The 21536-nt window shown below is 41.1% G+C and overlaps 1 protein-coding gene across 11 annotated transcripts in view; it reads left to right on the forward strand.

Moving 5' to 3' along the window:
- BBX (BBX high mobility group box domain containing) overlaps positions 1-21536 on the forward strand; it is a 140207-nt gene that overhangs the window by 61744 nt on the left and 56927 nt on the right. For 10 of the 11 annotated variants that reach the window (XM_083885271.1, XM_083885272.1, XM_083885265.1 and 7 more), the window contains exons 3-4: positions 13945-14115; positions 15639-15881. In XM_083885271.1, coding sequence (XP_083741397.1) covers positions 13954-14115; positions 15639-15881 — 405 coding nt within the window. In that variant the 5' untranslated portion in view covers positions 13945-13953. The remainder of the gene's footprint in view (positions 1-13944; positions 14116-15638; positions 15882-21536) is intronic. The other variant, XM_083885270.1, reaches the window with a different exon arrangement.

Genomic DNA, 21536 nt, shown 5'->3' on the forward strand with positions numbered 1-21536 from the left:
TATTTTAAGAGGAAGCTCACTTGCTTCCTCTTGCTCTCTTGCTTGCTGAGGGTTTTTTAGAGCTTGCCTCAGAATCACAGTGACTTCTTGTTCTTCCCCCTATTGAAAGACAAGCTTTTTAAAAATTTAAATGTAAAGGAAAACTTAGACTAAATTAGACTCATATTTTCAAACACAGTTAAAATACCTTGCCGTGTTTAGATTTCATGGATTTTATAATTTTATGTGGAGCAGAGGTATTTTCAGATTTTGGTTTGTAGTATTGGGTAGCTTCTTGAAAGAAACAGGAAGGGTTGAGGCAAACGAGCTGTGCTGCTTGTTCTCCAGATACCAGTATTTCCAGCTCTTCTGCATTTGGAATTGCTGACAAACAGGTAGCATGGCTGTAATCTCAGGTCACCACAGGTTAAATGAAACAGGGTCATCATTCTTGTGGATCATGCAGGCAGAAGAAATCAGACTTTGAGGTGTTTAATTGTGCTCTAAGGCGCTAAGAAGCATCTGGGAAACAGCAGGCTGAACTGGCCTCAACCTGGTAACTGACAGGACTGCAGCACTGGCCCTCCTGGAAATAATTTCTAGGCACATGAAAAACAAGAAGAGGACAGGAAACAGCCAAACGTGAATTTACCATGGGCAAATTCTTCCTGAGAGTGAAGACGTGATGAAGAGAAGAAGCTGTTTGGCAAAGGGAGAGCAGAGGACCTTGCTTACTTTGATGGTACCAAGTTGTATGACGCCTTCATTAGCATCCCTGGAGCCAAACTGAATTCCCTCCAGGTGGATTGTTGGATAGACTGCAGTGTGTGAAAAATTGGCTGAGCCAGCATTGAACTGGCAGAGGGTTATTGACGGTGTTCCTTGGGGGCTGACACTGGTGCCAGTGTTTAATATTTTCATTGGTGATACAAATGATGAGTTGGAGTGCACCCTCAGCAAATCAAAGGTGACACCAAATTGGTGGAAATAGTGGATTACAGGAGCTGCCATTCAGAGGAACTTGATAAAGCTGGTGTGAACTAGCAGGAACCCAAGAAGTTTAACAAAAAGAAAGGCAGAAAACAGCTTTGCAGAGAAGACCTGGTGATCCTAATGGGCAGTAAGGTGACTATAATTCAGCAGCAAGACCTTGTATCCACAAAAGCAAGCTCTAGGCTGGGCTGTGTGAGCAGGAGTGTAGACAGCAGGTTGAGAAACGGGTTTTCCTGCTCTGAATACCCATAAGAGGGACTGTAGGGAGCACGGTTGAGGACTGCTCAGGGGGTTGGGTCAGAGCACATGGCATACCAGGAAAAGCTGCCAGGGCTCCTTGTGTTTCACCTGAGAAGGCTGAGGGGATGGTCCAGTTGACTCCCAACTATCTGTAGGATCATTATGAAGAGGGACCTAGACTCCTTTTAGAGGTGCATAGTGAATGGACAGGCATGAGGTGATTGTCAGAAGTTTCAGGTGTGAAAATTTGGGTTGAGCATAAGGAAAAAGACCCTCCATTGTGAGAGTGGTGAAAGAGGTGGTGGATTCTCAATCCCTGGGTGGGGTCCTGAGCAGTGTGGTTCAGCTTTGAAGCTGGGTCTGCCTTGGGCAGGACTAGAGACCCCCAGCTGCTGAATTTAGTATTTAATATTGCCCTTTTCTTGAAATAATTGTTTGTTAGTGCATGAAAATTAATAACTATATTATGGCATTTTAAGAGAAACAATGCAAATTTTTTTTTCCCCTAAATCTTTCACATGCAGCTCATGTCACATTTCTAGCTTTAGATCTTTTGAAGTGGACATTGCTGAATCCTGTGATTGTCTTTCTATGAATTAAAAACAAGCCAAGTCTCTTTCTCCTTAAAAGAGACCGTTATGTTCAGCAGAACTCGAGGTGGTGATGCATTTTTGCATATGAGCATGCATATGGCTTGAGAATGGGAGCATTGTTTACAGCCCTGCTTACTTTTGAAGGTTTAGTTCAAAGCTTAATTGAGAGAGAGATTGTTATGGAAAAACTGAAAAATCTTCTAGCGTCAAGCTACCTTCCTGGCAAAGAACACATTTTCTTGGTGGCTTGTTTTCTTCCAGGAATTTCAAATCATTCATACTCAATATCCACGGAGCGTCAGGAGAATGTGGTCATAATGCTACAGTGAATTGCCACCAGTGAAATATGGGCCTACTCAGTTACACACTTACACATTGTTTGCCATCATACAGGGCTTTCTAGCTCATACTGGTAGATATGTAGCTCTCAATTAAAGCAATTTTAAAAATTGTGATACCAAGGTAAAATTACTTTTTTTTTTTTAATTATAAACTTGTGTGGGTTTGATCTTTAGACCTTTTCCATCAAGTGAAGTACTGTAAATCTCCATGCAGAATTTTAGTTCACATTTCACCTGCAGAAAGAGCACTAGACTTAGTAGGGTCATGTGGTATCCTGCGGGAACTGCTTTGGCTTGTATCATTTTAACACATGGGCTCTTGAGAGGGGGCACACCTGAGAGAATACACAAAATACTCTCATCCTAGGAAGAACTTGAAGCAGTGTAGGCCAAAATTTCCATGCCTTTTTAGTGGATTAACTAAATTAGCCGAGTGCAACTATTTAGGCAACGGAATAATGGAACTATGGAACTTTAAATTGTTTTGATTACTTTGATAGGTGTTTAAAGGGGAGTTTAATGTGCTAAATAGCTGAGGCTGCTTTATTGAGGTTATATGTGGACTAAGATAGCAATCTGCCTTCTGTGGGCTTTTTAAGTAACATTGTTTATTCCTTTCCTTTTATCTGTGTGTTATGTAATTTTTTTTTTACTCTTTCAGCATTGTGTATGTATACCCTGTTCTTGTATTCAGGGGCAGCTTTGTGATTTCCTGCATCTCCAGATCTTTGTGTTATTTATTATCCATTTGCCCAGGGGTTAGTTGCACTATCCCATAAGTTTTCCAGGACCTGTCAGTGATTTATTACACAGGGGATGTCGGATAAGCCCTGGATCAGATCGGTCCAGAGGTGTGTAAGGGGCTGTATGCATGAGGAGTGGGAGGCAGGGCTCAGATCCCGAGGGATGTGCTCCCAGGGCTGTCACTGGGGTGCTGGGTCACCTGAGCACATGGGGCTGCCCAGCTGCTCCTGCTGTCAGTGCCATGGTGGGGATGATGCCACTGGCTCGGCCAGGGCTGGGCAGGGGCTCTGGGGTCAGGGGCAGCTGCCTGTTGCTCCCACTGCATCCTCCGAGCTCCAGGTACGCCCTCCTGGAGCTGCATCCAAAGTGTGCCTTGCTGGGCATGTGTCGTGTCTCTGTAATTACCCACAGAACGAGCGCACAAAAAGATTGCTGAATGCGGAAGTTTTCTTTTCAGTTTCTTCATTTTCTGGAAGGGGAGAGATGGCACAAGGGAGTGGAGACTGGGGTCAGAGTTAAAATCTCTCTTCCCAGTTTGACCATGAATTTGTTTCTGACCTTTTGTCTACAGTTTTTCATCTCTGTTAGACTCTTTCCAAATTGCAAAAGTTAGGAAGATAGCCTTATTCCCAGCTCTTATTAAAGCGCTTTGAATTCAAGATAGAATTAATAAGATCTAAGCATTTTTATTTTCTTTTCCCTAGAGAATTTGTTTCTGCCACAGCTAGCAAGTCTTTTATGGTAATGGTCTGTTTTTAACTTTGACTCCATTTCAGACTCTGAGTTCTAATACTTTTTCTATAGTCATAGGTGGGCACAAAGTATTTGTATGTTACGGTAGTTCTGCAAAAGTATGTTACAGAAATAGAACAATCTTAGTTTTAGGCTCTCAGAGGTTCATTGTGAAGAAGCCCAGATGTTGTCCTTGATTAGCTGGCTGCCTGACACGGTCTTCCATAAATTTCCAGGTGGAATGGAAGCACATAATATGTGTTACCATACCTATTAAGTTCAGGATTTGAAAAGCTCTGGATGTTTCACACAAGTTGTCTGCATGGTGCACACATTGAAGTTTTGATACTGTCTTGGGCTCACTACTTCGTTCAACCATTTTTTGGGATACCTGGTGAGCCCATTTCCTTATTCTTGGAGAATAAGAGGATATTTGAGATGGGACACAGAAGACACGAAGTAATTGTTCCCATTATGAGGCTAATATGTTAAGTGGCCAGATTTTGATGAGTATTTAAAGTTTTGGGCCTGTGTAATACCACAGGTTGAGTTGAGTGTAAAACAGAAACCTTTTGATCTGCCAGTGTAGATTTTTTGCTTTATCCAGTGTGAGGAATGCTTGAAACATGCTTTTTTTCTCCAGTATTTTCTTGTGTGTTTAGTTGACACCCTAATTATTTTCAGACTTATAACAAGTCAGACTTTTCTCTTGATAAGAAGTCATTAAATTGTACTGAAAAATCTCTATATAATGAACTGACATTTGTGTCTTTTTTCCATGGATAAGATGGATAAGGTTGGGGCTTTTTTCACCTTTTTATTTCAATTCTTTAGTTCTGAAATCAGCTGTTTTCTGGGCCAAAATCAGTTCCTCAGAATGCTCAAACTTAGTCTTAATTCAAGCATCTATTTACCATTGCACAGTCAAAAGTCACATCATAAAATAACAGGAAGTGAGAGAAATAACAAACTTAAAATTTTAAAGATAAGAAAAAGGGAAAGTTTATTTTTAAATTCTAAAATAAAATAAAAAAAGCAAATAACCACTAGATGGCACTTGAAAATTGTGTATTAACATAATACATCTGCTTTCAAAATCATTACAAATGTTCATAGACCCAAAAGGTTTTTATGTGGATCTGCATAGTTCTGAGAGACAGTGATAGTTCTAAAACCAGAATTAAGATTCCTTTAGCTTTAGTATCTCTTTCTGTCATGAGACTAAACCACTGCATTAAGGAATCTAGTCTGAATTAAAAGCTCAGTCTTGAGTCTTAAAATGCTGCCTTTAGCAAGATGATAAAAACAAATATAACTGATAACTGTGTGCAAGTTAGTTTGGTTTCCACTTACTTTTAATGGAATCACAGAATTGTTTAGGTAGGCAAAAACCTTGAAGATCACTGAAGTCCACCACTAAGCCATGTCCCTAAATGCCACATCTACATGTGCTTTAAAAGACCACCTGGGATGGTGACTCAAGCAGAAACCTGAGCAGCCTGTTCCAATGCTTGACAACCCTTTTGGTGGGGAAGTTTCTCCTTATATCCAATCTAAACCTCAGGCTGTTTCCTCTTGTTGTTTAGGAGAAGAGATTTGTAGCCATTTGTTTTAGCAAAATTCTGCTCTTCCTTAGCATTCTGTTTACCTGTTTGGGTTATGCCTAATTTGAGATACAGTGTGTTTTGGGAAAGTGTTGTAGCTTGGAAATTAACTCAGAGTTTGGTGGGGAGGGGTTCTACAGGAAACAGACTCACAAGGGTTCACTCCTCATTTTTGGCTTTACACACTTGCCCCTCTTGGTAAGGGAAGAGGATGGAAGGTGATTGTGACAATGTGATTCTGAAGAAAGTATTTAAGTATACGGAATTTACTATCCAGTCTTGGAGTGTTTCTGTTAGTGAACATGGCACAGGCCCCTTTTATTTGAAGTTCTTCTGTAGCCTCTTTATGGTTGTTTCTGAGACACATAAGAGTTACATTACCATGATTTATGGACTTTATATTGAAGATGCATAGAGCTGAGTAAATACTTTCTGTAGCCATTAATTTGATTCTTCTTCCATAGGAGTAGTGGGTAGTAGCTGTACGAGGGAGTGTTTAGACAACTGCCTTAGCCTATTGCACTTGAATTGAAGAGAGCAGAAGTAGATAAAGTATAATATGGGGTTGTGCAGGGATATTTTATGGCCTATTAAATATGTATTAAGGGAATAATTCTCTCATTTGCTCATACAGCTGTATATGGTTCCCCTGACACTGGTGGTAATTATGAGTGAATTTTATTATGAAAACTCCGTCACGCACATGGTAAACCTTAGAATGGGTTACAGTAGTGATGGACACAGCTGCACTGTCCTGGTTTTGCAGAAGACACTGGGACACAATCAACAAGAGGTGAAACAGAGAGTTGAACAATTTTACCATTCAGCTGTGCTCCCCCTGCGATGTCTGCTGCAGGAACGTCTCCTCTTTGTGCTGCTCTGCCCTGCACAAAAGCACTTGGCTGTGTTTCTGCCATGACTGCACCCTATAGCAATTTGTATGCCTGCTAATGACAGATAAAAATGGAGCTTTGGGAGTGGCAAGTCTAGAACATATACTTTTCCTTTCTTTTTTTCTTTCATTCGTAGGGTCTCATCCTCTGAAGGCTGTGAGCAGAACTCCAGGCCATCGTTCTTGCTCACATAAAGTTCCAATTTGACTTTGATTTCTTTCCTGATAAGGCCCTTCAGTGAGGAAGCTGTTGCTGAACTGCAGATGCCCTCCTGGGAATGATCTGATGAGAACGTCCATGGACTGAAATTTGTTAAGTTTTTCCTGTGGCCATTAAGTTTTCTTGTGAGTTCACTGGCTCTAAAAACTCTTTATGCTGAGATTAAGCATTTAGTGACTTGCAAGAGCTAGAGAGCTAGAACTCCTGGTGATCCAGTTGACTAATCACAAAGGTTTTTATTTTGCATCATTGAAATAATGTGAAATGCAGAAATGACAGCTGTCTTTCTGAAAAAGCTGCTCTCCATGCAGGCTCAGGTAGTCCTGCTCACAGAGGAACACAAAGCGAATTTTTCATGGTGTGCTCTCTGCTTTAACTTGCTGAAAGTCAGTAGTTTTTTGGATTATGCTGTTGCTATGGTCTGTGATGCTCTGCAGACAAGCACTCATCTCCTGTCTGAGAGGTGGTTGCATTTTACAGTCTATTCTGTGTTCCTGGAGGAAAAGTGCTCTGCTGATAAATTACTCTGGTGTCAGTAGAGGGCTTTGAAGCGGTTGTTATTATCTCTCCTCTGTGGGAAGAAGTACTGCAAAGTAGGTTGGGCTCTGCTGCCTCTGTGTTTCGAATTTCAGGCATTTATTCTGCTCACCTTCCCAGGTTTCTTGGTGCTCTCTCCTGTTGTGGCAGCAAATGTACAAACAAAAAGAAATGCTGCTCTGGAGCAAAAGGACTGCTGGAATTTCCAGGCTCTGTGGGTTATATCTCCTTCGCCCAGGAGCAGAGGCAGGTTTGGTAGTGCAGGTGTCCCAGTGTGTGCCTCCCCTGGGTGAGTGACCTCACCTACGTGTGCAGGAGGCCTTGCCATCCTCTGCAGTTTGTGGTTCCTTTGCATGAGCACTGCACAGTGAGAGAACCCCCCTGCCTGCCCTCCAGGAGCTCCAGGCAAAGGAAATTGCTAGGCTGATAATCCAGGTGCATTATTCCAGCAGATAAACGGGGTTGTAGGCAGACCTGCTGGTGATCTTTTGGCACACAGAGTGGTTAGCACCTGGTGTCCAGAAAGATGGATGTCACCTTAACAAATGTTTGTCTTCTGCAATTTATAGCCCAGAAATTTTGGCTAGCAAAGTGTGTCACTGGGGTCTTGCTTGGTGAAGTAAGTATAGCTGTAGCCAGTGACTTACTGGGTTTCTGTTTTTTGTGCTTCTGCCTCTGCAGCTGCTGAAGTCTAAAATGAGTCTTACAACAGCAAATGTCCTACTGTAATTTAAAACAAAAGTCTTGTTATGGTTAAGACCCGAGTCTTCAGAGAACTGCTTTTACCTAAGTGACTCTAGGCTCCTGTTAATATGCTTCTGTTTGCCTAAAGATGTTAGTGACTTGCAGCCCCAGACCTTTTTCTGCAGGGCAAACTCTTCCATCAATTCTTTCCCTTCATCTGCACCAGTGAGCCACTTCACAGAGGCAAAAGGTGCTACAGTGAGTACAGTAGTTCAGCGTAAAGTGGTTTTCATACTAGACAAAGCTTGGTTGATTTCTTTGCATCAAAAAATGCCAAAGAAAATATTTCCTATTTTGCACATCTGAATAAAAAGAGAGATAGTAGAGTTGAAGTTTAAACTCTACTGACTTGTTTTATATGTTGCTTTTCTTCCTCTTCGCGAGGTATGAATGGGATACTTTAAAAAGACCCCAAAATTTTAAAAAAGTGTTGTTGACATTTTTCCATGATCTTTGAGTTTAATTTTATGTATTAGAGAACAAAAAAAGCAAGCAACTGATATCTGAGTTTGAGAATAAGGAACAGTTTAAAATCATTTCTGAAGATGAAGAGTGTGTCATTAAAAATTAACTAACACTTGTAGCTGTGTTGCTAAGTGTTTCATGTGGTGACAGTCTCTCTCAAAGCTCCACTGGCAAACAGGACCCCATTGAGTCTCAGCATGTCCCCCATTAAACCATCACATCTCTGAAAATTAGAAAGCTCATTAATGGCTTTCTGCTGTGAAGCAATAAAGAGTAAATTCACTGACTGGTCAGCAATTAGTGCCAACTAGTTTTTGTCTTACATTATAGAAATACTCTGGTTCAGTTATTCCAGGGATAAAAGAAACTTATTTAAAAAAAAAAAAACACCCACTTTTTGTATTTGTGTAGGTGTGTTTTACAACCAGCAATGTCCTTTTGGTTTCATGTGAAAATTCAGTACCTCTTCAGCCCACTAGATTGCTGAGAACGTGAACTCATTTCCCAGTCTCCTGCTTCTTTATTGGAACAGCTCAAGTCACTGACTCAGTAGTCGCCAAAACAACAAGCTATTAGTGTCATAGTTCAGTCCTCTCTTTTCTTATTAGCATTTGTTTTTATCATGTAGTAGAGAACTTAGATAGTGTAACACAGAGCAGAAAGTGTGGAAAGTCCGCTTGAAACTGCCTTTGCTCCTTTGTACCAGTAATCTTCATTGAGTCAACTGAGGGCCCAGTGGGGCTCCAGGAAATGTGGGGCGGAGGGGGGGGTTAAGGTAGCAGGAAATATGAAATTCATTTCTACTGTCCTCATGGAAATAAGAGTTGCTGAAGCTCAGATGTTGTTCTATGGAGAATCTTCCAACAGGGAGTATGCCATAGTCACAATCCATGTCTATGGGGTTCTGCTTTTTCAGCTCTTGCATTTCTTTCTAACCAGTATTACAACATGTGCCTTAGAGCACTTGGCTGCTTTTGAAGGCCTTTGTAAGGATTTTGGTGCTTGTGGATGTAGTTTATTGAGTGTAGCTTATTTAGCACAAGCAGCATTCTCAGTGGCAGATGAACACTGGGATGAGATCATCTCAAAATTAGTACTGCTGAAGTTGGTCACCTGTGTATATAAGGTTTTATAAATAACAGAGGAAGATAGCAGAAAAACAAAACCTAACATTACCAAATGTAATCAAATGCTTGTTGTTAATGAACACTTAAAAAATGAAGACTTGTAAACAGTTATGTATTTCAAATAGAAATAGGCAGTAAAAAGCTAAGCTACATCTTCTCCCTTGCTTTTCCTCCATCCACCTCTTTTCTTAAGGAATATTTTTTTTCTTCTGAAGCTCTATTAGCTATACATATTTATAAGACATCCAAGAAGATTGTGATTCTTTGATTAATGTTTCTAGGACCAGAAGGACAGCCGGTACACACACACAAAAGACAATTCTTGAAATTTTTGTACTGATGTAATATTTCTGTAATGATTGATCTGTGTATGTACTAAAAGTAGATGTAGAATGTCACCCTGAAGGTATCTTGCTGTCAATGGATCATGAATGTCAGCCTTGACAGGTATCCTCTAGTGACGTTATAAAGCATATGTGGCTTATTTTAAGGAAAGCTGTCCATTACCTTTGTCTTGTCTCGTTGAAATATTCCTACTTTCTCACTAGTGGCTGTCACTTCATTTTTGTCATCTTTAAGCTGAGAAGTAACTTGTAAAATCTTGTTGCCTGGTTTTAATAATTTTTACTCTTGCAAACTTCTAAAAACCATTACATCTGCCATAAAAGATACATGATTTTTTTTACTGATACCTGTAGAAGAAATTACTTTTTTTTGTGTTCTGGTTCATAAATTCCAGTTATTGCAAACTATGCACGTCAGGTGTTGTGTATCTTCTCTACTTTTAAGCTAAATCTCTCAAAGATTGCACATGGCTTGTTCTGTGACTTTCTATGGAACTTTTCAATTACCAAGCTTAAATGTGTGCTATAGTTCTTGCAGGGTCCAAGTCCAGCTCCCTCTTTAAAAGCATACTTGTAGAGATGCTTGCCAGCACTTGGGGATCTCTGAAAGAGAAACAGGTGGTATTTTTGCTTGCTTCTGTCTCTCAGCTTCCAGTCTCTCACGTAAAACAAGCACCTAACACGCTATTGACGATGTGTCAAGGGGGAAAAAAAATCAGATAAATAAATAGAATCTTAAGAGTCAGGTAACTGGGTTCCATTGATGCTTTGCCATTCAAGAAGTAAATAATGCCAGGGAAACTTTCCCTGTTGTTTAATCATAATCATACATGAAGGAAAATGTCCACATCCGTGTTAGCTGTATTTTGCACTTGCCTGGATTTTTTATGGGTTTCTCTTATAATTATGTGAGTATGTGAATGTATCAACAATTAAGACACAAATGCCTGTAAAGTGGGGGCATAATAAAATAAAAGATGAAGCAATCCAGAGGAAAACAAGTTTACTACACTATGTTGGCATCCATTTGTAACAGGAAAAGTCTTTATTACATGTGATGTAATAAAGAATCAGAACATTTTTCATTATGCCAATCCTATGTTTGACTGAGGGGCATCAGCAAAAAGTGCACACCAAAAAAATGTCTCTGAAATGTAGGTCAGAACTTACAGGGACCTGAATAAATAAAAATAAGGAAAGAAGATTTGGAAACACAAAAATATGTAAAACTGGGATATGAGCCACCCTTAAGGAGAAGGAAATAATTTTATGTGTTCATGTTATGAATTACCCACTATTTTAGAGGAAGAAAGAGCAGGCATAGAGGGTAGAGTACATAGCTTGAGATACTTAAGAATGAGGGACTTCCAGGCCATGATGTTAACACAAAGTTTGAAGTCTGTCTGTGGCCTCAGTCCTTCCATCAGTGGGGTTAAAATCAGGAGGGTTTTTGTTGTTGACCATTGCAGAGATTGTCTCCAAAGCAGAGGCAAAGAATGACTGTGGTTTTCTTTGGTAAATGGTGTTTGTATGACAGCCAGGATCTGACTTACTCTGTGTTGTAAAATGAATCATAAGTTCATAAAAAACCTAATGAACATCCCTTGAATTTCTGAAGCTGAGTGTGTATCTTTATTTTACCACCGATGTGTGATGAGCTTTGATTAATTTATTTTAGTGGTGGATGTTTAATAACTGGCCTTCATGCATGGAAAACAAAAATTATTTGTGAGCTCAGTTTGGGGAAGAGGTGTAAGATACTGAGAGCCCCTTTGGGATTTGCAAGGTGACTGGTGCCTGGCTCTGTGCTGCCTTGCCAAACTCAGCATAGAGCAGAGGCAGGGCCTCAGGGGTGATGGAGAACACCTGTAAAATACACCTAAGTCCTGTGAAGTCTTCCCTTGCTCATCCTTTCAAGGGCAGCTGGCAGAGAGGTGCCAGCTCTAAAGGCAGTGCTGTTGTTGAAACAGCCCTGAGACTTCAGCTGAGCTTTGTACAGGAGGATCACAGAGCACTTCTCAAACGTTAATTTAGTTTCACCCTTACCAGGTACAAGGCTGCTAGTAGTACTCATCATACTTAGGACTGATTGTAGGCAGAGGCCATATGATTAGCTGGTGTACACAAGTGAGTGGTGAGGGCTGGAGTAGCTCCCCGTTGTACTTGTAGCATATTTATCCTGCTCAGAAACAGGCCACATGCCTTATTGACTGCAGTAATAGGCAGATCTGTATCACTTAGCAATCTCTGAACAAATCTCTGCTGCCCACGGGAGCTGAAGTTCCTGCTTGAACATTAACTCAGCTTTGTTGATTTGTGTCTGAGAATACCCCAAAAAAAAGCAAATGGTGTTCAGCACTTTAGCAGGAGAGACAGATGGAGAGCACAGTGCAGTGTGGTACGTGGCAGAGGTCATAGTGGGATAAAACTAATTTCAAACATACATTTTGTGATACTGGATTGTGGCCTAATTTTCCACACTTTAATGGGCTTTTTTAGCCAAAGTAGTTTATGTATTTGGATCTGCTTTGCAAGTCATGGACAAAAATTTGGGTGAAATGGTGCATGGTTATGTGCTGTATAAAACTCCCTACAGGAGTTGGTTACAGAAAATGAGCAGAGGAGCAGGTGATAGGAAATCAAAGTTTAAACGTTTTCCAGGTAGAAGTGGCATTATGTGGATAGTAAAGTATGTCACTTAATGGGACAAAGTTACTACAAAATTACAGAGTTTCCTTAATTAGTAGGGGGTCGGGTACTGCTGACAAATGGGAAGGATCTAACAAACTTCAATAAACATCTGAGAAAATGCAATTTTAAAATATAGGTTAAAATACATGAACCTTCTTCCTTCAGGCTTCAGCTGTTCCTTCAGCAAGCAGTGTCTGAAGGTCCTTCAGCTTTCTGCGCTGTTGAAGTCTGCAAGGGAAGCAGCTGCTTATGCACCTTTCTGGTGCACACTGCCAAAATGCCAGTGAGTTAACCAACTAGAAACACCTGGAAGAGATCATCCAAAACCAGAAATAGTGCTCACTAAATGTAGGAGCATGGCTGGAGCTGTGCAAGATGGTTCTTGTGGGGCATTTGGCCCAGAGGTGGCACAGTGGCTCTGGCAGCTGGTCTAAGTGCAAGTGTGGCAGCTTTCTCTTGTGCCATTGTAGGCTGAAACATTATCTTTGCACCAGACATCTTACAGAAAGCAGCTTCCTAAAATGCACTGTTGCCTTGCAGTTACAAGGTTTGACTCTTCGTGCCCTTATCCTGAGAGTCAGCAACACAGCTTCTTCTGGCTTTGCCTATGGAACCAAGGCTTAGTGCAGCTGCTCTGTCTCCTGGTGAGAAACTCCTGTGAGACTTCATCAAATTCATTGGCTTTATTAAGATGTAGCTGGCTAACCACTCTTAAGTTCACTTTGTTTTGATGTTTGTGTTGTTTTCTTGGAAAGCCATGCTCCTGTCAGGATTGCCACTGATAATACACTATGCCAACAGAAAGCTACAAGGGACCAGACTGTGTGCCAGCAGCACTTCCTTGCTGTACACTTCAGTACTTGGATGTGATGTGCTGTTTTTATTTGTTTTCATATATATTCATTTGTCCCTTAGCTGGGTAGCACATCTCTTTAAGTCAATCCTTAAACTGATACTCTGGCTGTGTTAAGCATGTATTTTTACTGAGAGGTAGTTCTGAAGTATTTTTTAGATAAGGACACACACACAGCTAAATATGATTTATCTTCTGCATGCATTTGGCTCAGCACATGGTTTTTGTTTCCTGTGAATTACTTTGGAAATGTCAGCATAACTATCTCTGGTTGTTTGCTTCAAAGTTGTATATTAAAATTCACTTCTCTTAGAGACTCAGATTTCCCTATTACACCTTTTAATGGCACTGGACAAATACTAGCTTGTAGTACTACAGGGCTCTGTATCAACATTGGTGTATAAAATGCATGATTAACACATAAGTGGCCGGTGATACGTTCCACTGTGAGAAAGAGGGATGTCCTGACACTGATATTTTGCAGTGGCAAAATATGAAAAGCTGCAGGGGATATAGGTGTGAGAGAGGTGTGGAGTCTCTCACTCACTTGGCTTGTGAAGGACGTCCCTGCCATCCTTCAGACAGGGGCACATTTGAGAGCTGGACTTGCTGGCATCCTTTCTTCATAATCTTTAATTGTGTATTGCTAGTTACTCTAGGCATTACATGGAATATTGCATAAAGTACATCCATGCTTATGTTGATAATTGGAATAAATCTCTATGTAATATTTTGCCAGAAATTTCTGAGAGTATTGTATTGGTGCCTCATACATATGTCACTGGTTTGATGGTGATTTATGCCTAAGGGTTTGTTGTGAATTTATCAATATTTTTGCATGGCAGGTCACAGTAATGAAAGGCAGTAGTAGGAATAAGGATCACTCAACAGAAGGTGAAGGAACTGGGAAGCGACCAAAAAGGAAGTGTCTTCAGTGGCATCCCCTGCTTGCCAAGAAACTCCTTGACTTCTCTGAAGAGGAAGAAGAGGAAGAAGAAGAGGAAGATATTGATAAGGTAGATTTCATTAGATGCTTTGACCCAAGATGGTTAATGGTGGATCAGATTCTTCCTAGCTGTGTTTTTTATTTTGTGTCATCTTGTTCTCTTTTGTGAAGAAACACAGCCAATAAAAAGTGATGTGATGTGGTGCTTGTAGGCTGTAAAGGCAGGTAGTGACACAAGAAAGTGAATTGTTAATCATACCTTTAAAATAGTGGGCAAATTTTTGTAGACTGGAATAGTTTTATCTGCTTTAATAATGTGTTGCACATCCTATTCTTGATTGCTCGAAGTGGGTTTTTGATGTCCTTTGGTTTTAATTGCTTATTTTAGACATGAGGTTGGCTTGTGCTTGGTATCTGCTTCTGGTGGCTCTGAAGGGAATACCAAACTGAAAGTTTTCATTCTTCTTTTTTAAAGATTAAAAAACAACAAAGATTAAAAGGAAAAAAAAGAAGGAGAAAGCTGTCTACAATTTTTACTATATTTGCATGAGAAATTTGATTTATCCTCCAGAGTACTGAGTGCACAACAGAAGTAATCTGTCTCTGGTTTTACACTTGCTATTTTGGTATTGTTCAGTGATGTTGACCTTACTCTTCTTTCATGCCAGGTGACACCTCACACTTTTCCAGTTAGACTCATTCACTGTAACAAGAAGTGGGAACTGTTTATGCAGATGTGATGATTCCATCAAGTGGATAGCATTCATATCTGTATTTCCTTGGTGCCTTCCTAAGGCAGGAATGGAAAGGTCAATGCTGAGGACACTGCCTTGAGCCATACACTGATAAGAGAGGGTGACCTTGACAGGGATAAGCAGGAGCCTGGTTCTCTGGCAGTGCTTTCTGTTGACCTTACAGGTCCTTTCACAATGTGGTATAAAATAGCAGCGTCGCAGTTAGGTAGGAGGTGATTTTCTGTCTCATGCAGTAAGTTCTGTGGCTCATCCCTTGTAGGAATGGTATGCTGGCCTGTAAGTGGAGAGAGCACATTTTGGCAGTGTATTCTGTTGAGATTTGCCCTCTGCCTCTGTTGGGCATCTTTGTGGTGGCTGCACTGCTGTGCTGCTCACAGGTTAAGTGGTGAACAGCAGGGGATGTGGAAACAACTGACATACTAACAAACTGTTACCTGTTTCTCCTTGTGTGCTCTGTACTTGCAAACACGAATAATCAAGGTCCAAGGTAGCTCTGCTTGCCTTATCCCACTAAGATGATTTCTAGGTTGTCAGAAGGAGAGTAGGAAGGATCTCATCCCTCCCACCCATTTAGGACTAGAGAATGGTCCTCAGCTTAGAAATTGTTCCACTTGGAAGTTGGCATTAAGTCTTGCAGAGAGCATGAATGAGACTTGGACCATCAGGTGAGGAGGTTTGATGTAGAACTCTGCCCTGTCTGGATGGAATGGATGGCCTTTGGAGACAGCTGTGTGCATCCATGTGCCTCTCCCTCACTTCCATGCAGCTGACACAGTCTCAGTCCTTGTGCAAACCGCGGATAACTGAGCTCACACCCCTTCCCTTTCGGTTCTGCCAGGTGCCGCTCCTTGGCCCTGATGGTTTAGAGCAGGATGCTGATGAGACTGAAGATGACGAGTCCTCAGAGCAGCGAGCTCGGCGGCCAATGAACGCGTTTCTCTTGTTCTGCAAGCGCCACCGCTCTCTTGTGCGGAAAGAACACCCTCGCCTCGATAATCGTGGCGCAACCAAGATCTTGGCTGATTGGTGGTCTGTTCTAGATCCAAAAGAAAAACAGAAATACACTGACATGGCCAAGGAGGTATGTTCTGTCTGAATGGTGGGTGTAAAGGGAGCTCATTACGTATTTGTATTCTTTTTCTCTGTGTATTAAATGTTTTCTGTGGGATCTTTCTCTTCCCTCCGTTCCTCAGCTTCACCATGGGATTATGGTACCCAGAGCAGCTGCTGTTCTTGCTTTAATTCACTTGATCCTTTGGACCAGAATGGAAAGCAATTGGTCTGTGTACACAACTAACCTGGTTCCAGTAGTTGTTGCTATAAATATATGCACTTTGTGATTGTATTCTGTGATAATTTCTGCAGTACAAGCATTAACACAAGGATAGTGGCCACTGTACACAACAACATGCAGTTCTGTGTCAGCTAACTACTAGTGATACTTAGCTGTGCTTTTGATACTGGTGATGCCAGCTGCTGTAATACAGGTGGACCAAACCAAATGCACAGTCGAGAAATGTAGTCCCTTTTTATCTTTGATAATGAATTAAATTACTAGTGTTTCTTGAAGTACATTCCCCATTAACCAGTTCCTGATACAGCAAGATTTGATGAGTCCAATACCAAATCAGAGTACAGTACCTAATCAGAGTCCATTAACCAGGAGCAAGGAAAGGAGATTCATCCCTGTATTTCACGAAGTATCTTTATGTCAACTTAAAATTTAAATTAACCTTTTGAATGAAGAAATAGCTTTCTTGATAAGCTGTTGCCAAGAAGGCTGTGGTTATTGATAGGAGAGTGAGAAAGACACAGCCAGTTACTTAGGCTGATAACCAAACCCCAAAACAGATCCCTCTGATTCCCTGTGTGATATGGATTGTGCATGACTTTTGAATTCAATCTTAATAAAAAAAAAAGGAACACCAGTGAGAAGGAAAAACATCTCTCTCCTTTGTTGAGTATGCTAGCACACTGTGGGAAGTGTGGATAGCTGTGAAATGATTGGGAAAACTATCATCCATAACTGCCCTGGGATCTGGAGGTGTCTGCTGCTGTTAACAGGATGTACAGTCTGTTCAGTAGCTCATGTGAACATAGAAGAGTCTACAGGAAGAACAAAGTGATTAGCATGGCGGTCCTTTTTTAAGCTGGGTCTGTAGGACCTCTGTGAGTTCCTCATCTATGGTACAGTATTGAAACATTTGAGTCTCAGCTTTGTCCAACAGTTCCAGTTTTGTTCTGCATTCCTGCTTATGAATTAGCAATATTTCTCCAAACGTCTGGAGAAAGAGTAATTAGCTGATTCAGTACAGATGATAAGAAAGATGAGAATAAAGAAACAATTTTTGGAAGAAACAAACCTAATGTGACTGTTTTTCTTAGCCTTTTGTCTTGCTGAAGGAAACTTGTCCATTAAGAAAGGAAAATAATTGCAGAACTTCTGTATGAAGTGACAGATCTGAAACTGTTAATCATATTGTTATAAAAATCATTGTTCCTGTAGTTCTTTTTTTTTGGTGTGAAAAATAAATTGAATATTCAACGTCAAAGCAGAACAATAAGTAGTTTACATCATTATAAGTAGTTCTAAGAATCTGTAGAAGAGAGATAGCGTATAATTTTTATTCTTTAGACAGTGTATGTTACAGCAATAATTAGCAGCTATAATGTGCTATTGAATACATTTGTGTCTTCTTCACCAACCAGCCTATTCTGTGTACATGGGTTAGTTGTTTTATTGTAACACTTGCTTTTCACAGAACCACAGAGTGGCTGGGATTGGAGGGGGTCTCTGGAGATCCTATTGTCCAGCCCACTGCTCAAGAAGGTTCACCTAGAGCAGGTTGCACAGGTTCACCTGTAGGTAGGCTTACTGCTGTCAAAAAGAGGTTAATGTCAACTTTAGTGAGAACCACCTGTTGATATTTTCCTTTTCCCTAAAGAGAATTTATTTAAAAACCAAGGAGGTGAGTGCCTTTGGAGGAAGATAAAAATACTGTTGTAGCAGTGATCTTCTGTTTGATTACCTGTATTAGCTTACTGAGATTTAAGATACAGTGAGTAATCTGTTACTTAAATGTAGCTTTTCAGTGTGCTTTGACTTCCATATTTCGCTGTGCAGCCTGTAGCCACTGTCCTGGCAGGACACAGATCTCCCAGAGAATCTTCTATCATATCTGCTATCTCTACAATGTGTCTAGTATACCCTGAGCATCCAAACTATTCTTTCAGAGATACAAGTGCACCTTACAGAAGTGGTTCCTCCTGCAGTGGCTACAGTCTCTGCTCTTCTATGGTCTCTAGAATAGAGAAAGCAGTTTTTTTACTACTTGTTGCTGTAGCTCTCAAAATCATATAGGTTAGACCACGTGCCATGCAAGAAGCTTTCAGTTTCTTACCTGCTTACTACTAGCAGTGGTATTACCTCAGCAGTATGCAAGTCAAGGCACTTGTATATTTATTTACATATGTCTAGCTGTATGCAAGATGTAGCATTTTGGAAGATAGTGAGGCGCCCAAAATTTTTGCCAGCTGGAATTATGAGAAGTTTCCTAGCAGACTGGACATACATCCCTGACTGCCACTGAGAGGCTCGTCAGGTCTCTGGTTCATTTAGGCACTGTGGAAAATCCCATTATGTACCTGTCTGCACCTTGGGGTGCCTTAATTATCTGGAAAAACTGGCCCTACACTCCCTCTATTTTCCATCTTGTGGTTTATGGCCTCTTGTAGCAACAACTGCCCTCTAGACCTGGTGCTGTGCCTGCAGAGCTTGATGTCTGTTTTTGCTGGTGTTACCTTTATGAGTAGGTTTTCTATTTCTATCCTGCAGACTTCCTAGCTCAGTTCAAGTTTGAACATTTCACTCTCTAGGATATAAACCCAGTAGTTGATATATACTCAGAAAGGAACCAGAACTGTTACTGTATTTTTTTAACATTTTCCTTCACTGAGGGAAATTAATCTGGCCACTCATAAATATGCACCAGCATTTTTATTCATTTCAGTCATAAGGGTAGTGTTCTTCTGTTAACTCTTACAGGACTTCCTGGGTGTGTTCAGCTGCCTTAGAAAGTATCTGGTGAGACTGTTACTGTTTGAGCCCTATTCCCTTGCTAGAAGACACTTCATTTTTAAATATGTCTTTGCATCAGTAAGATCCAGGCAGTCAGGATTGTTTCCTGTAGGGAACAACCTGATAAATGTGATTAGACATTGGAGTGGACTGCCCCAGAAGGTGGTGGAGTCACCATCCCTGAAGATGTTTGAGGAAAGACTGGACATGGCTCTGAGTGCTGTGGTGTAGTTGGCAAGGTGTGTTGGTCTGTAGGCTGAACTATGATCTCAGAGATCTTTTCCAACCTCATTGATTGTGTGATTTGCTGCCATTCAGTGGCCAAGCTGAACACTTCTCCCTGCTGGTCCTTGGCCAGTGGTGCCTTGGGTCCAGTCAGGCAGACTGGGAGCTTGCTGGCCTTGTGGTGCCACTGCTTTGGCAGCTGCCTCAGAGTCAGAGGGGACAAATGCCCTGGATTGCTGGCTGGAGTTTAACAAGTCCACTGGCTGACTGTAGCGTGTGTAATATGAACCCTGCATCCTTCAGAAGTGAAAAATGGAGTGCTGTATTTTCTGGGGAATTTTTTTTTTAATGTTGTGTCTCTGGGATTCATGTGACATTTAATAGCCTACATTTAAAATTAAGCACGTGCTAACAGCTGGCCTGAGGTGTAGCTGGAATCCACTTGTGAGCTCCTGTTCCTACCACAACTAGAGGAAGCAAATCTTTTTTTTTTATTTGGTGATGAAAGCAACTTGGGAACTCGGCAATTTTTAACTTCAGTTCTTGAAGTGGCACCGGTCTTGCTGTGTAACATAACATTCTCCAAGCTTTAACAAAACAGAAATAAGGCATCAGACCAATCCCACAAACAAATCTTGTTCTGTTTCTTATCTGAAACTTAAGAATATGGCCCTGCTGGGCAGTCCTTGCCATTTGTTGTGAAAAACAAGGTGGTGTCTTTGCGTTCCAGGTTAGGTACTTATGTTTGGGTTGGATTTTTTGTGGTTTTCTTTGGTTGGTTTGGTTTGCTTGTGTTTTGGGGTTTTTTTAATCAATTTTAAACCTCTGCTTAAGCTGTCTGTGTTAAGTTACTTTACTGCACAGTTAGTTTCCTGCAAAGGGAGGAAAGCGGTAGCCTGTACTATTGTCTTTGACGTTTTCTTGTCTGTGTAGCTCATTTAAGTTATCTTCTCATGACCTGGTAAGCAAAATCTATCTGGTTTAGGCCTTGGTCTGGTAGTCACAAAAGTCAATACCAAAAGGGTTTTAAGATTTGGATCAGGCCCCTATATGCATTTACAAAAAGTACTTCTTGGCCATTGTTTAACTTTTTCAATTTTCTCTTTTTTTATCTTATGTGTTGAAACTGAACCGTTCCAATGAGTAGTCCTCCCTCAGTTTGCTCCCTTCCCTTCAGAAACTGCAGTTAATGTTCACTTCTTGGCTTTGCAGAGGAAAAAAAAGACATCAATAGACCAGCTCACTTGAATTGCTCTTGTTGAAAACTGATTAAAAGCTTATTGCAGCCTCATCTCACAAATGGCATGCGTTCTAGTTCTCATTTGATGGGCAGCCTGTCGGCTTGTCAAATTACTCAGTAGAATAATTCAATTACTCAAAGTAGCATTGCTGATATGAAGAGCTTATGTAGCTCATTCCTAGCGACTCTGTGCTTTTTTCTGCAGGCTGGAAACATGATTTGTGAGTGGGCTGTGGCTTTAACAATGGAAGGCAAAGCTGCTCCGTCGTGTATTTCCTTTCCTCCTCTTCCCTTACCCTCCCCTTCCTATCCCTTCCCTCCACCAGGCTATTTTTGTGGTATACTGAGCTCCCAAAGCAAACTGAGAGAAAGGGAAAAGGAGTGAGGTGAGCAGTGTCTGAGACCTTACTTTGCAGATTTAATACATACACCCTATTCAGAAAATACAGTGTGTATGTGGGTCAGTGATCCCTGCAGATTTTTATTATTTATAGCCATTTCTATAAATACAGGACTTCACACAGCAGGGTTCACACAGTGCTGTGTTTCTTGCAAACTGAAATGTTTTTATCTGTGCTAGGGTCTGGAGGTAGCAAGTGCCAGCTCAGAGGTGAGGATAGAAATGAAAGAAAGCAGTGCATGTGCAATGGTGACCCTGCCTCCAGGCAGACTGTTGAGCTGGGAAAACACTGTAGTGACTCTAGCAGGGAACAAGGCTTGCAGTGCTATTTCTGTATTTGATGCCCAAGGGATTTTTCTTCCTCTCTATGTTTCTGTGCTTGAGTGTGCATGAGATATAGGTCCTTCTCTGTGCCATGGCTGGGACTGATGACAGCTGTGTGGGTGGGAACGTGTAATCACAGAACAAACTTCCTGCATCTTCCCTGCCATGTACTTCCAAGCACAAAGCTGCTCTTTTGGTCATTTGCTGCCACCGAGAGCTGCCCAGTCGTGAAGGGGTGTTGGGTTCCTTCCCCCCACGGTGAGCACTGGTACTTGCTGGGTAGGCTTCCACAGCAGCAAGTGCTGTACACTCCTATCAGTTGTTAGGCAAACATCTGCAGCTGGAATGTGTGGCATGTTCCTCTGATTTGCCAGTTCTCAACCTTGCATAGCAACACATGTAAAATACTGAAATGCAGTCTTTCTGTTACTGTTAACATTCAGAAATCTTGGTTTAATGTGGGCAGTAA

The sequence above is a fragment of the Zosterops lateralis genome (genome assembly GCF_965231275.1).
Source record: "Zosterops lateralis genome assembly, chromosome: 2".
Lineage (NCBI taxonomy): Eukaryota > Metazoa > Chordata > Aves > Passeriformes > Zosteropidae > Zosterops > Zosterops lateralis.